At 36.4% G+C, this 14,898-nt stretch overlaps 1 protein-coding gene across 1 annotated transcript; it reads right to left on the reverse strand.

The window, feature by feature from the left end:
• Positions 1 to 2,914: 2,914 nt before the first annotated feature.
• LOC139963884 (E3 ubiquitin-protein ligase PPP1R11-like) lies at positions 2,915 to 8,049 on the reverse strand. Its single transcript, XM_071965091.1, has 3 exons — positions 7,657 to 8,049; positions 6,380 to 6,482; positions 2,915 to 5,341 (listed from the first exon to the last, which is right to left on the reverse strand). Exons 1-3 carry the CDS (start codon positions 7,708 to 7,710, stop codon positions 5,163 to 5,165), a joined length of 336 nt encoding a protein of 111 aa, XP_071821192.1. The 5' UTR covers positions 7,711 to 8,049; the 3' UTR covers positions 2,915 to 5,162.
• Between the last annotated feature and the right edge of the window lie 6,849 nt (positions 8,050 to 14,898).

Genomic DNA, 14,898 nt, shown 5'->3' on the forward strand with positions numbered 1-14,898 from the left:
GAACATAGGGCTTAGATGTGATCTTGTTATATGAGTTTATAATTCTTTACAGTTGAAATCAGGAATTTTTGTCATTTTACATTCATCCATCGGATAAAGATGTGAGTGGTTCTCGATGTTTTATTATACATCGGTCACATTTATTCTTTTTCAGAGTTTTTCTTTTTTGTCTGGTATTAAGCTTAAGAAGTAATTGATGGTTCTAGTTTTTCTCATGTTTAGGACCAAGCACAACATGAACTTAAACATATATATATAACAGTGATAGGGCTTACATTCCTAAATAGTCATCAAACCATGTGCAATATTATGAATTAGCGAGATGGGGTAACTACCATAACAGAAAGGAGGATGTTTTGAAACTATCTGTTTGAAGCAGTAATTTTGTGGTGGCAGATTGCATTATAAAATACTTACATTCTTACTGTATGAATTTATTTGTGGGAGTAAGGAAGAAGCAGTGAAAAGAAACCTTACTGGTTCATCAAATAAAAACAAAATTGTTACCTTAATGCATGTGTTTTTGGATTGTGGCATTCGTGTAAGAAATGAAACTTTTCATAAGATTTCATAAGAGCTTTTGTAGCTCCTGAAATCTATAAAGGCCAAATATTCCACTTATTTAATAAATGTGGGAACTACAAGTTGTAGCACTTTGTCAGATTGCATTATAATTATACAGTATATTATATGAGAGAAATTAACAGTGTAGAGGAAAGTTGTTTCGAGGGTGTCAGTCTGATCCTGTGCGAGTGTACGCGCGTGTTTTTCTCTCCAATACATCTGGGGACAACATTGACAAAGTTTAAAGGAAGGCTATGGAGTTTGGGTATATCGTATTGCACTTATGACAAACAATTTATAATAATTAGTAACATACTTTTGTAGACGATTGACTAGAGTGTTCATTATCTTCATATACCTTGTGTGTTTACAGTTGTTTCAAAGTTCAAAAGTCACAGCGATTCATGTAGTCAGTTGTAATCTCTCATGACATGTCACTGGTTTACCAGAGCTCCTGTGATTGAAGTTTTAACTTGAGATCCCTAGTCGAAGTGGTGCTAGCAATAATAAAAAATAATAAAAAAAAGTTGTGGACAGTGAGATTAATATGCAAATTGTAAGGACAGTCTTTGTTTATTAACTGTCATTTTGTTGTGTAAAGAGTGGGAAATTGCACCCCAAAACCAATGTCCTCTTTATAAAATGTCCTATTAAGGACACGCTGAAATGAAGCCCATTAAGAAATATCACTCCACCAGGAGTTAGCAATCATACAACTCCAGTGTGATAAGGTTACCATTGTTCTTTGCGCAACTAGTTTAAGACAAAATTTGTAAAAGTCACTTATAAGGTCACTAGAATACTGACCATTTATAATATTAAAAGTCTTTTCAAATTCCCCCCATATTATCCCTCCTTCCCTTCTACAGACATGTATCTGCACATATGCTTTCTGTGGTACTAATTGTTACAGGTATATTATAGGTCATGAAAGCTATGTTTGCATTCTAATTGGAAAAGATTTAAAGTTGACTCTAGGTTTAATTAATCACTGTACCAATAACAGGAACCTTTTTTTTTTTGGTTATCAATACTAGATTCGTATCAATTGATAGCATGCCATGATTTTTAAAGCATTAACATTTATGAGAATTATCCTAAGTCATTATAAAAATAATTTAAAAAAAAAAAGTGTATGTATGGTTAATACTAGGTCAAGTGGAAAACAGGAGAGAAGAAATAAAAGATACATTTGTAAAACAAAAAATGGAATGGCTGTCTTTTCTCATAGTTTTGTTGTAATGAAAGCACTGACGAGTCTGCATGGCGAGCTAAATACTAATATGTTCAATAACTGGCAGTTCATCGGATTGCTCTAGTCTTAGTAGAAGTTATTAAAGATGGCATTCTTGAGCGGGGGCAGGGGGGGGGGGATTTTTTGTCTGTTTACTTGACTTTCAGCTCCTCTCACATGCATTTTCTTTCTGTGCTGTATCAGAGTGTATCACTTATGAGGAAACCTAAAAGACCTTTCTCCATATTTTCTGTTATGAATATCTCTTTCACATAGCCTGCTGACGATGGTTGGGCTTTCTTCCTCTTTCACTGGCCACAGGAAACATTCAAAGGCAATGTGCTGAGTAAATTTGTTCGTCAGCAGTTTAACGTACCAGTGTGGTATGAGGACCTCAGTTGACATGTTCCATTCACAGAACATGAGACAAATGCTAAGAGATGTGAAAGTGGAATCCACATTTTCCTATTAAAGACAATGAACAGTCTTAACTTCTTAGGTACAGTGGCGTGTACAAAAGTAGGGTAAGAGGGGAACCATGGCCACCATCTCCAGTTGGGGGAAAGCTGTTCAGTCAAGAAAAATTTCTTGACTATCAAATGTATTTATTAGCACAACCTTGCATTTAGACCCTAATTTTATGGTCTTAATATACCTCAGAAAAGATGTCTAAACATCCACTTGTTTTATGAGGAAGGTACAAGGGAGCCGAACACAAGAGTGACAAGACAAGTATTTCATCCACCTACAGCTCGTCCAAGGAAGGTTCAGTCTGGGAAATTGAAATCCTGTGCATGGCACTGATAGGGTACATATCTTGGTTACCGGAAAGGGGTCACGTCAGTATTGAGAAAGTTGTTAATTAATTTAAACACCAGAACACACAACACAAAGAGTTACTACCAAATGAGTTGATGTTATCTTGACTTTCCTTAAAATCTAAATACATAATAATACGTACAACAGTAAAAGGTGAACTTCTGAAACTGCAAATAAGTAAATAATTTAACCAAACATTCTCAGATGCACAAAAATACAGCAAATTGCCAATTATCATTACGACAAGCCTTCTTCCCCAAACTCATTCCTGTACAAGGAAACCGCTTAAATTTTCTGGATTTTGTTTTAACAATTGGCCAAAAAAGGTGAGAGGAGTCAGGAAGGGGGAAGGCCTGGGCAACTTAAAAACAGCACAACCCCTGCCAGTGAATACTGTAGTCCATATCATGGAATTATTAATGTCTGATTATGATATCTCCTAATATGAAATCAATCTTCAAGGTATAATTGTTGGGTCCTAGTCAGACACTTTGCAGTGTGTGTGTGATTATGAATGTCAACTGCTCTTCTCTGATAGGATGCCATGCAAATTTCCAAATAATCACTACAGTATATCAGTTTAAGACTTGTCAGGAAATAACACTGACAGTAGGATTTTCTAATCATTACAGAAAAATAATTTTAATCTTCACTGGTTATTTGGAGGAAACTTCTTTCCAGATTATAAACACAAAAAATTCAGATCAGAATGCAGCTGATTCATTTCCAGTGTTTTCATTCTTTGTCCGTATTAACCTTTATCAGTTCTTGTATCCAGCAAACAATACTAAAGCACAAAAACAAATATGTATTTATAAACGTCCCCAAAAGATGTGACGCAGCCCTCCCTCTCCCGACTAAATTTCAAACTTTTTAAATATTCGTTCATTCACAATATACATATGACATACACATGGTTTAAGGGACATTAAAGGTCCATCATCAAAGTTTACTTCTGGATCTTTCAATGGTAGTCAGAAATATGCACTAATAACATGATAGCACACGATACCAAACTTTGTAATCAGTCATCAATAATTATTTAATCAACAAAGCACAAAAACTTCAGTCTGCAAACCTCCTGAGAGTGATCAACCCCTCCCCCCCCCCCCCAAACAAAATAACTTTTGCCCATAACTTTGTCAAACTTGGAGAGTTATAACATTCCTCTTCCAAGTCACCACAGCTGGATGTTCACTGGATTTGCAGAAATCAAATCCAATCACCTTAGGCTGTGGTGTCCAGTTTCTACGTAAATATATATTAACTTTTTTGCTCTTTGCATAATAATGTTATTCCATAAAGTGGCTTACATGCATACATACTTATGAAAAGATTACTGAGTTGTAAGTTTGGGTTGTTGAGAGAAGAAGTTTAGGAGGTGAATTCTATTTAATGCTGCACTGCATATCAAGGTTTGAAGGAGACAAATCTGTTGAATCCAGTATGTTAAAGCGATTTATTCTCGCTGCAGATGTTGATAGTAGTGCAATGTAAACATTTTATCCTGGTATGAATTTTTAATATGTGTGATAGTGTATGATGACACCTGGCAACAGGGAATTGAGTGACAACACCCTTTGCAATGGAGATGAAATGTCTATTGGAAAATCCATTGACACATCGCTGGAATCACAGGGTCTACTTGTGAATGTCCCATTTAAAACATATTAGTACAGTAATCTAACACCAACCTGTGGAGATGCTACATAACAGTCACAATCATTAGGTCTCTAGCTGAGTTGGTTAAGTTGACTTTGTGAAAATGAGAGGGACAAGTATTGAGATCCAGTGACTAGCTATAGTTTCATTGTTTGATTGCACATTATCTCTTAACCACGACCGATGACCATCCAGCCTGTAAAACAGCACTACTAAGTCACTAATTGCAGGTTTTGCCAAACTTTGAACTATAAACAGAATGAGCAAGTTTTCTAAGACCAATTCTCCTTCATGGTTATTATTAGTCTTAGTTGTACAACAGGGTGCCATTTTGCCATCTGTTATCTGCCCCAAGTTGAATTTGCAAAAAGTACTGTAAAGTACTGTAAAATTTAGTTGCCTCAACTTGACGAGTAAATTTACCAATAAAGTGGGTAGACGAGCATAGTTTCCATACAAGGAGATATATGAAAAGACTATTGTACATGTACTATGCGAGCCAATTATTCTCACTTTATTTAGTTATTTTATTGAATAAAAGTACACAACAGTACAAAGTTGTCCATATAACAGAGATCACACACCATGATTTAATAACTGTTCCTCTCTCTTGAGATAAACAACTCTGTTTCTCATACTAATGACGATACTTGACATGTTCTTGCCAGGTACAGTATTTACACAGTACTAAGATTTTTTCGACAGTGGCAAAGCACACAATGAAGTCTTTGAAAGCTCAGACTTAAAAGCCGTCATTCTGTCTGTCGGTTTCCAATATTACTTTTTAGGTTTTTACGGGAAACAACACGCTCCATACTGGTCACGAGGGGTCTTGTCCTTGAAGATCTGTCCCTCATGTTAAAGCAGCCTGCGTGCCTAAGCGTTAATCTCCCGAGGTGTTACCGTGGTGATCATGTGAACAACCATCAGTGCCGTCTGGTTTTTTTTTCTGGTATCCCTTTCTCTGTTGCTTTCGACACATCTTGCAGTCATCGTCAGAATCTGACTCACTCGAGGACGAACTCTCCCCAAAGATCTTGGGTTTCTCGTAAATACAACAGCCTGAATGAGTGAGAAAGACCAAATAAATTTAAAACCTTAAACAAATCATCTTGTAAATAAAGGAAGTGTATCACAAAATCATACAGAATCTACATTAGGTTACGTTTGAGTCCAATACCCCATCCAGATTCTGGCCCAGTGTGGGTGGGTTTGTCTTTCCACAAGTAATGTGTCCACCTTGTTTGTCCTTGTTACACACAGTATCTATAGTACTGTACAATCTTTGTCTTTCATAAAAAGTAATTGAGATATTCAGCAGGGAGTTGATACTGTACTCTAAAATGATGTCAGTACTTGAAGTCTGTTGTGATGAAGTATTTACTGTGCCCTTAGATCTAAAATTTACTGCCGGTCTTACTGTCAGAAAACATCTTAAAACTAACAATTAAACAAAAAAATACTCAATATTGTGTGTCGGCAGCTTCTTACATTACGCAGATTCCCATTCATGTAATACATGCTGACACAGAGGTGATGGGGTCCTCTGAAAAGTCTCATTATATTAAAAAGAAACAAAATGGGGTTTGGAAATACCAGGAAGTTGCTCAATGGAAATTGATCTCATTTTAATTAATTCAGATTACTTGCCATCAGCAAATTGTGTTTCTCATATAATTCCCCAAGGTATGCTCAGGCGTAGAAGTTCAAAATTTTAAGCCCCTTAGTTTAAAAATTCATTGCTTAACAAAATCTACCATAGGTGAAAATATTGTTCTAGGTGTCATTTTCCTGAACTGAAGCACATTGAGCCCAATGATATTTGTAGGATGTTAATAAGCCTATCAAAGTGCACAGCAAACCATATCGCAAAAGAATCACTGCTCCACAGGAATGCTCTGCAAATTACCATACCACTCAGATTTGATTAAATACCATCAACTAACTATATGGAGGATTCAATTTGTTGAGCCCTCAATGTTTTCACTTTCCTTTCACTCTTAAAGTATAATTTGTACTTTTTATACTCTTAAAATCTTCAAACTCTACAAGGGATGAAACAAACAAATGAACAAACCAACCAACCAACCAACTACTTACATTTAGATTTCTTTTTATTCATGTGTTCATTATCTACAACTCCCTGCTTCCAGTTGACTTTTTTCTTCGGTTTTGGTTTCTTCAGTTTTAATTTCAATGATGGCTGCAAAAGAGTAAAAGAGAAAGGAAAAATAATTTCAGATGTGAACTTATATAGCTCTGTTGGTTCTCTATGGTTCACATTTTTTTTGTCAGAACTACAGTACAGGACATTACTCAATGAATGCAGCTTAAAGGGATAATGAAGTCTAAGATTAACAACAAAAATTTAACAAAAAAGTTTTTTCCACACGTTGCAAACTTGAAAGTTATTTTATTTTTATTTATTTTATGTGGAGAAAACTACAGTTGCAATTTGTGAAGTCACAACATTTAATTCTCAAAAAAGGCAGAAAGCTGGACAAATTTATGTTTCATAAGCACTGTAGTATATACTGTTTAAAATCTCAGACTTTGTTATTATTTATTTTGCAAGTATGTAATAAATTGGATTCCGAATTTGATTACATCCTTCACATTATGTGGCAAAGATACTATTCTATTAAATTTATAAGTGGAAACAAAATTTCAACATTTACTTCATGCTGTTTGAGAATACACTTAACTGGTCAACGGAACGACCTAAATTTCTATGGTATTTAGGGCCTAACAGCATCAGACCTATTACTAAAATTGACTTAAAATGCATTTAAAATGTTTATTGTCAGTGTCATGTTGCCCAAGTACATAGGCAATGAGACACAAAGAGTCTATTGTGTTAAGAAGTTATGCAGGCATATTGTTAAGCTTGAGGTCGATTTAAGATCGTGGCAGGTAGTTTACATAATCAAAAAACTTTTCTTGCTCTAGCATGCTATAATTGGAGCCAATAAAGCAGATCTTTAAGTGAAATTCCTATAGCCATTACCAATACCAGTGGAGCATATTTGTAACGATCAGCTACAATTTAACTTAAGGTTTAGTCAATTCGTTACCAGTGATTTTACTGACTTGACTTCAGTGTTGGAGTCATATCACTTTGAAATTTATTGAGTCATGTGTTATAATAACATTGCAGTTTAGAGTAACTAGGCCTAGCGTAACGCTAAAGTAAAGGTTATAGTATTGCCTATTGGCTCAATTCGAGTCACTCAGACAACTATTAAAAGTAGAATGCTACCTACACAACATTCTGCAACTTAGGGCCTGGCGTAGCCTACTAACAATAACACTAACAGAAAAATATATAAACTTAGGCTAGGTCTTAGTAACAGACGCCTAACGTTAACGTTGCATACCGATGTATTTTGTTCCGTAACTGTGGTAGTGGATATTGCGTAAGCTGTTGCCATTTAGACTTTAACTTGGATCACTAATGGACGGTACTGAAACTGTTACAATTTGCTAGACCTAGTTCCAGATTGCTATAGAATAAGCCCTTTCCTTTCATTGAGTTCCGTGTTAAGTAGTGGTCAGAGTTCGTGAAGTTTCAGAAATTAACGTTGAAAACTCCGCTGTTAACCAATATCGTAAGGGTAGCCTAAGTTACTGTGTAGTTGGTAATGCATGCTAGTGTCACAAGTACAACATTGCACTAGACCGTCGCACAGAAATTGTGGAGTATCTGTCAACAAGCCACAGCGACTGGAAGCTAGCAGTGATTACAACATAAACATTGTGTAAAAGTAAGTTGGCCTGACGATTCGATCCTAGCAGGATCTTCTTCAAAGGCTAAATCAAATGACATAAATACTGATTAGATGTCTTCACGTGTACAACTTCAAGACACGAATTTTGAACATGGCTGGCTTAATACGCCATTAAGGCCTTATGAAATCATTTTTACGATGATATAATTAATAAGATTCAATTTTCCGTTTCGAGAAATATTCCTGAAAATGGCCGGATTTGCTGAAAACATTTCCAAAGTGGCCAGGTACAAACGGAAAGAAACTTAGAGGATAGGCGAAACGGAAAGGGATTGCCGCAGCGGGTGTAGTTGGGGGGGGGGGGGGGGGGGGTATGAAATAAAGTGCACGGGCAAGGTATTGGAAGGGCGATAGAGCACGATAAATGGATTGAAGTGGAATAGAATATTGTAACTGATCTGTCCATCTATAAAATACTACGAAACGCTGCATTTGTTTATCGAATATAGATACCACGAACGTAAGTTAAAAGATAGCCTACGTTTTGTAATGACTCGGGAGATATAGACTGTTGTACCACTATACGTCAGAGCAGTGATTTAACAACTCCCTTGTCTACTGCGTTGTACTTCTTGTCTTTGCCTAGACGAAATAAATCTGTGATTTCATGTTAATATTGTGAACACACATGAACATAACCAGCTGCCGCAATCTAAGGCCACTACTGAGCATAAAGTTAGGTCGAACGTACGAATAGTAGGCAAATTGATTCACCGATAGCCTAGACTATAGCATTGTTAATTACTAAATTAAGCCAACATTTAGTTTATATACGGGCCGCGGTCTTGAACTAGCAACACTGAGGCCTAGGCAATGTAACATATTTCTGGTTTTGCCATCCTTATTTGTCTCCATGTGTATAGTCACTGCCGCCTACAGTGCGGTGCAGGAAATAGGAGGTTTGTAACGGGACAAACTAAAACGAATGACAGCGAATGACCGATTGACAATTGACTTTGTACAGGGTTAATTATCATTTGCGAATGACAGCGAATGAAGGCGAAGGACAGTATTGAGAAGAGATAGAATGATTAACGGAGTGGAGTAAATGCGGTTATTGGTTTTCTGCGCAAAAATGATTTGCGGAAAATCGCATATAACGTGGTTGCAGGGTTTTGGTGTAATTTACGGATAGAAACCACAGGGAAAGTTTTTGTGTGAGGATGCGCTTGAGTGCTGTGCTTTTTACCTCTGTAGATTTATATAGAAAGATAACTGCAGCCGTTTCAAGATTATAGTATTGTTAGTTTCTAACAATTAATATCGGAAAAATGACGTTAAAGTTACTTTTCAAAATCAGACTTACAATTTCGCGTACTATAAGGTGCGTTTTTATCTTGTCCGTACTTTTCTAGATCTAGATACCCACGAAGTCTGAACTGTGATATCCGGTTGAAGCAACTTGTCTAGCTGTGCTGTCATTACTGTCATTCGTTTTAGTCAACACATTTTTTTAGTGTGTACAACATATTGTCATTCGTTATGTGTAACGCAATTGTCATTCGTTTTAGTAACACCCGTTTGTAACTACTGTACGTTGTAAATAATTGATCGGACCTTTTCGAAATAGCGCCATTATTTTGCTCAGCGCGTAATTACGTCAACATAAGTTGGTTGAGAAGCGGGAGCTGCAGTATAAGTGAAAGATTAGAGGAACCGGAAGAAGAGGTGGAGAAGGGGGGAGGGGTTCAAGGTATATTTTTTGTGAGTTCATTAGGAGAGGTTCATGGTATATATCTCTAACTGTCTCCCCTTCTGGTGATTGTGGTAATTCTATCAGTATCTCATTTCCACAAGGTTTGACATGAGGATATATTTATATCGCTATTGAAATGAGAATTAAGATGAGTCGAGGGCGGGTGGGGGAGGGGGTGAGGGAGGTTGTTTCAAAAAGGTGTCCAAATGTCTTTGTGAATCGGGAGCCGTCTGGTTAAGTTGTATTAATACGGTACGTGTGGTATACTCATTAGACTTAAAGTACTTAAGAACACGTTTGTTGAGAACTATTATTCATGCATATTTTCTGGTCCCAAAAATTCTCTTCTGGTTTCTTCATCAGGCACAAAAGCAATACAAACTAAACTCGTTATCAGTTTTCTTAGAACTATGGGCAGCTCTAAAATTACAACTAAAGAGAAAATGTTACCAACGTTTCTTTAAAAAAAAAATTCCCTCTATATCCACAAATCGCAGAGTCAGAGTACCGTTTGTTCCATGCGAGAAAAGGCCTATATTATATATTTTTTTAAAGCTTAAAATAGTTATCATTTTTGAAACCACCTTCCTCAAACGATTTCATCAGTACTTTACGCTTTACGTCGTCGTTTACCCCAATCCCATTGAAAGTTAAATACCATATATCTCAGTGGTTCCCAAACTTTTCAAGGCGGGGACCCCATTTCATGTAGCGCCATCCGAGCGCGACCCCAAGTTTGTGTCTCCGGAATAATGAAGTTGTGCAGGCCCACATGTACCTGTAGTACAGTACTGTAGTTGTATGTGAAAACAATATAGTGAATATACAGAAGCAGGGTGGCCAGCGACAATTGAGCAAAAAACGCCAGATTCACTCAGGAAAACGCTAGAACGGCAGCTAATAAAACCCTAAATATGAGTTTTCAGGGTGAATTTTGTAGGATTTTGACTGCGAACGTTCAAATTCGGGTAAATTTTGGGTACCCTCAGATTTTTTTATATATTCTGAAACAAGCCTGCGACCCCACAAGAATTGCTTCGCGACCCCAGTTGGGGTCGCGACTCCAGGTTTGGGAAACCATGATATATACTGTTACGCTCTTTAAATGCATATACACCAGGAGGGTTAGGGAGAACCGAAAATCCGCGAAAAAAGAGTTAAACTTTCTCAATGGTAACTCAGCCATAAAGCATCGGGTAAGGGAAAAGACTATACACGAAGAACACGCTTCAAATTTCCATATGTTTTTCTCATCGTTTTTATTCAATTAATTATATGCAAATGGTAAGTAGTTCAATCCATAAACATCAATTAATAACGTGCATGAAATGTAAAAAAAACAGCAACAAAAAAAAACAATCGAAAAAAATATACGTATGCTTTTTTTTCATATCTAATGCAAAAGGAATCAATTATTTGTAAAGAAATATGACTTTTACTTATATATTGTTTCGCACGCAAGATTTTCGACTTTTGATAGAAATTACTACACGAACTCATCGATCGCTTAAAACTTTTTTTTGCTTCGAATTGAACTTGAAGTAATAATTGCATAACGGCCGTCCTTGTGACATTTTACTTCAACAATGTCATTAGAGAGAGGGTTTCATAAAATAAATACACATTTACTATACACCATTCATAACACCAAAACGTTTCGTCACCTGGGGTACTATGGCTTTCTTCTCCAAAAGTTGGTTATAAAAAGTAGGCCTAAGTGCATGTAAACACCTGTCTAGGTTTTGAAGCCCAACCCCTATAGCAATCTTTAGTTGATCTGAAGATGAAAATTGTTGGAAGCCATGAATAGCTTCACATGAAAGATCTAGACGGGCCGTAATGGACTAGCTATGGGATAGAAGTAACCAGCAGATTCACTATGCGAATGTGAAAATTATTTATCAGACTTGGAAATAATAGATCAAAAGCATATTCAAATTAAACTTGCATATATGCGGTACGTCTTAGTTGTATACTACATGTATGGTAATAGTCATAGTATTGTTACAATTACGAATAATTAGATAAGAAATATAATTAAATCAATTAACCAATCAACAAATATAAATGAATGAATAAATAAACAAGAATATAAGAATGTACACTGGCATGACTTACTCAATTGCCTCACCGCTATAAAAGAGTGGCATTAATGACAGCGAACATAATGAGCACTTAAAACGATGAGATTAATTAAGTGAAATCAGAGTGTGCACGTTATCACGAAAAACAATGCATGGATGGCATCTTTCACATTTGAATGTACGTGTTTGTGTATGAAGAAAATTATATGCGTATATATGTATATGTGTGTAAGAAAACGTGCACAAAAAGTCTGAAAAAGTTATCATTACAGTTAGAGTCAAGGTTTGAGAAGTGAAATAATTATTTGTATTGTAGTTTTACCATCCCCTCCCCCCCCCCCCCTCTTTGTTTTGTGTGTTTATGGTTTTGTTTTGTATTAAGTGACCAATGAGACTTCTCCAGCGTGGAAGCTATAGGAAATTGTAAAATTAATGGCATCAGTGAACTGCTTCATTAGTGCTATACTAATTTGTTAGACTGATGGGAGATCAGACCATAAATGTCACAAAGAAGTCTTAAATTTGCTTGCAAAGCCATAGGCATCTCATTATTTGTGAATTAATCATACATGAATGCAAATTTGAGCATTCAAAACAGATAAAGGTTATAATGAAATTCTCAATCATACGGCCTGAGCGGCCAAACAAGAAAAAAAAAACATAATAATAATTAGGTCTACAGATATTAGCCTATACGAAACAGATGGTTAATTAACGAAACAAGATGTCGTTCAAGAAAAAAATGTACAATTAAGGAAAGTTTGTGGCGGGCGATAATCTACACTGCATGCTTAAAACATAAATTCATGAGAAATTAATTATAAACACATTGACAATGAAAACTCACCAATTCCGTTCACGACACACAGCGAAAAATATTGATTTGACAGTTCCCTGAGAACTATATTGAAACAATCACAAACACGTGATTAAGTTAATTAAACATTAAACAATTTAATCACAAGACCAATTTATATAACCTCCACTTGGCGAGTATATATGGGTTATCTACACAGTATGAATTTGAACACGGGTAGAGAGAGAAAACACTTCGGTTGCCGTAGTGATATCCTTTGCACTATACATGCTTTCGGCATCCCATATTAGAGTGCAGGTTTCAACAGCATCGTTCCTCTCCTTTAGTATATAGAGACTATCGATTTTCTTGAAACAGATTTGGAGAGATTGAAAAGTCATCTTTCAGAAAACATTACAATGCTTTTAATTGGTTGAGATTGCCACCGGACAAGAAATTGGTAAATCAGGATTTCTTTTAGGTTTGCTTGAAGACAATCACTCCAATTCACATCAATGTAGCGGATTTATAACGATGCAGTATGTTATTCCACGGGTTTTACATGATGGACAGCAGCGAGTCATAGATCAACCACCGATAACTGTAACAAAGTTGTATTATTTAACTCTGCGAATCTGTGCCACAAGGAATAATTGGTGGGTAGGGCGGTACCAGTAGTTTCAAGGCCCTGGACTCGATGTGCCGCCGGTTGAATTACTCAGCCGGTATAGAAATTCACGCCCCAGTCCGCTCCTGATTCAGCAGCACCGGTCCATCCAAGGTATTACTGTATACCTGCTATTATTTCACGTGCGTAAAAAAAAACACAGAATAGAATGATTCAGCGATATAGCTAATTTCGAGATTTTGAACGCAACTGCATGCCATCTTGCCCTCACCACAAGTTGATATTAAACACCGTCACTTCTCTCCACTTCTTAATTCAGTTCACTTCAATTTAATTCACCGGGAACTGTGTAGTCTGATTCCTGTGCATCATGAACTTGATGGTGTTAGATCATGTTATCAGCTTTTTTATAAGCAGTGGTCTTAGAGCAATAGCTTTCAAGGTTTTCCCATGTGCATCTTCGAAAACAACATTCTTCGACTATCCCACGAGTTCTCCTGCGAGGAAAGGGACTCCATGCTTTCAAACATTCGAGAATCGATGTTCTTTCTGCACCCACCACCAAGGCGGTCATTTCTTCGTCGAGGCTTTCATCTTGAACTGTTTTAGGAAGAAGATCAAATAAGCACGATAGAAAAGTTCGATATATAGACTAAATAAATAAATATGTAAATAAAAAACACCAAATAAATTTAAACCGCAGAAGAGAGACAATTAATTAATGGATGCAAGTTTCAGTTGTGACTCGATGGATTTAGTCAGGTGTAATGTTATTAATTATTATTTCCTGGTCAGATACGCTATCCAATCGCGTCACCTCCGCAGTAAACCAGTTACCGACGCCACCTTACCCTTTTTAGTCAGCAATTATAAGTTAAAACCGAACACCACTAATATGACGAGCACGTCAGAGTAAGGCTTTTCGTTCACCGTGTATAAGTTTGCCATTTTGTAAAAGTTAGGTTTTGAAACCAGGCTCTCTAATTCTATACCCAGCCATTTGATTCCGACTCTCACAAAACGTTTCTTTTATCTCAGAGTGAGTCTGGTGATGAACATAATAATTTGACTTAAATCTATCGGTCACAATTGCCACATTGCACACATAAGTAAAGCTTAAAATATTGAACGACAGAAAATGCATCGCACTGTTTGGCAGCATGATGCATTCTGTGCAAATTGTTCGAATTTGTTCTCTATTTATGCAATCAATATTATGATGTAAATAACATACCAAAGAAGCCAAATACCCCAAATAATATTATGATGGAAGGGTTACGGTTCAAGAATAAAATACATGGAATAGAAACTTTGTCTGGGATTGTAATGAAAACAAAACATCTAAATGATAAATATTATTCATAGTTCAATTAAATCAAAACAAACTCCTTCAGTGTTTTTGTTGCCACTTTCAACCCGCCACGTAGACTGCTGTAACAACACAGCGTGTTTGAACTATATCAATCCGCCCAAGTATTTTTCAGGAAAAAGTACCGAAAACATCAAGATATAACCTTTCCCGATATGTTTTAAACAGGATCTTGAGCGTGTTTGTGTATTGTTTGGATGTTAAAGAGTGTAAATGAGAGTACATGTGGTGTAAATATTCGGGAAATGGAGACAATTT

The sequence above is a fragment of the Apostichopus japonicus genome, chromosome 22 (assembly GCF_037975245.1).
Source record: "Apostichopus japonicus isolate 1M-3 chromosome 22, ASM3797524v1, whole genome shotgun sequence".
Taxonomy (NCBI): domain Eukaryota; kingdom Metazoa; phylum Echinodermata; class Holothuroidea; order Aspidochirotida; family Stichopodidae; genus Apostichopus; species Apostichopus japonicus.

Bases quoted from the DNA above. Each gene is read 5' to 3' on its own strand.
- LOC139963884 (XM_071965091.1), bottom strand. From the start codon at position 7,710: ATGGCAACAGCTTACGCAATATCCACTACCACAGTTACGGAACAAAAT. The intron at 6,483-7,656 runs GTATGCAACGTT...ACTCTTTTGCAG, and splicing joins TTACGGAACAAAATACATCG to CCATCATTGAAATTAAAACT. The intron at 5,342-6,379 runs GTAAGTAGTTGG...TCACTCATTCAG, and splicing joins GAATAAAAAGAAATCTAAAT to GCTGTTGTATTTACGAGAAA.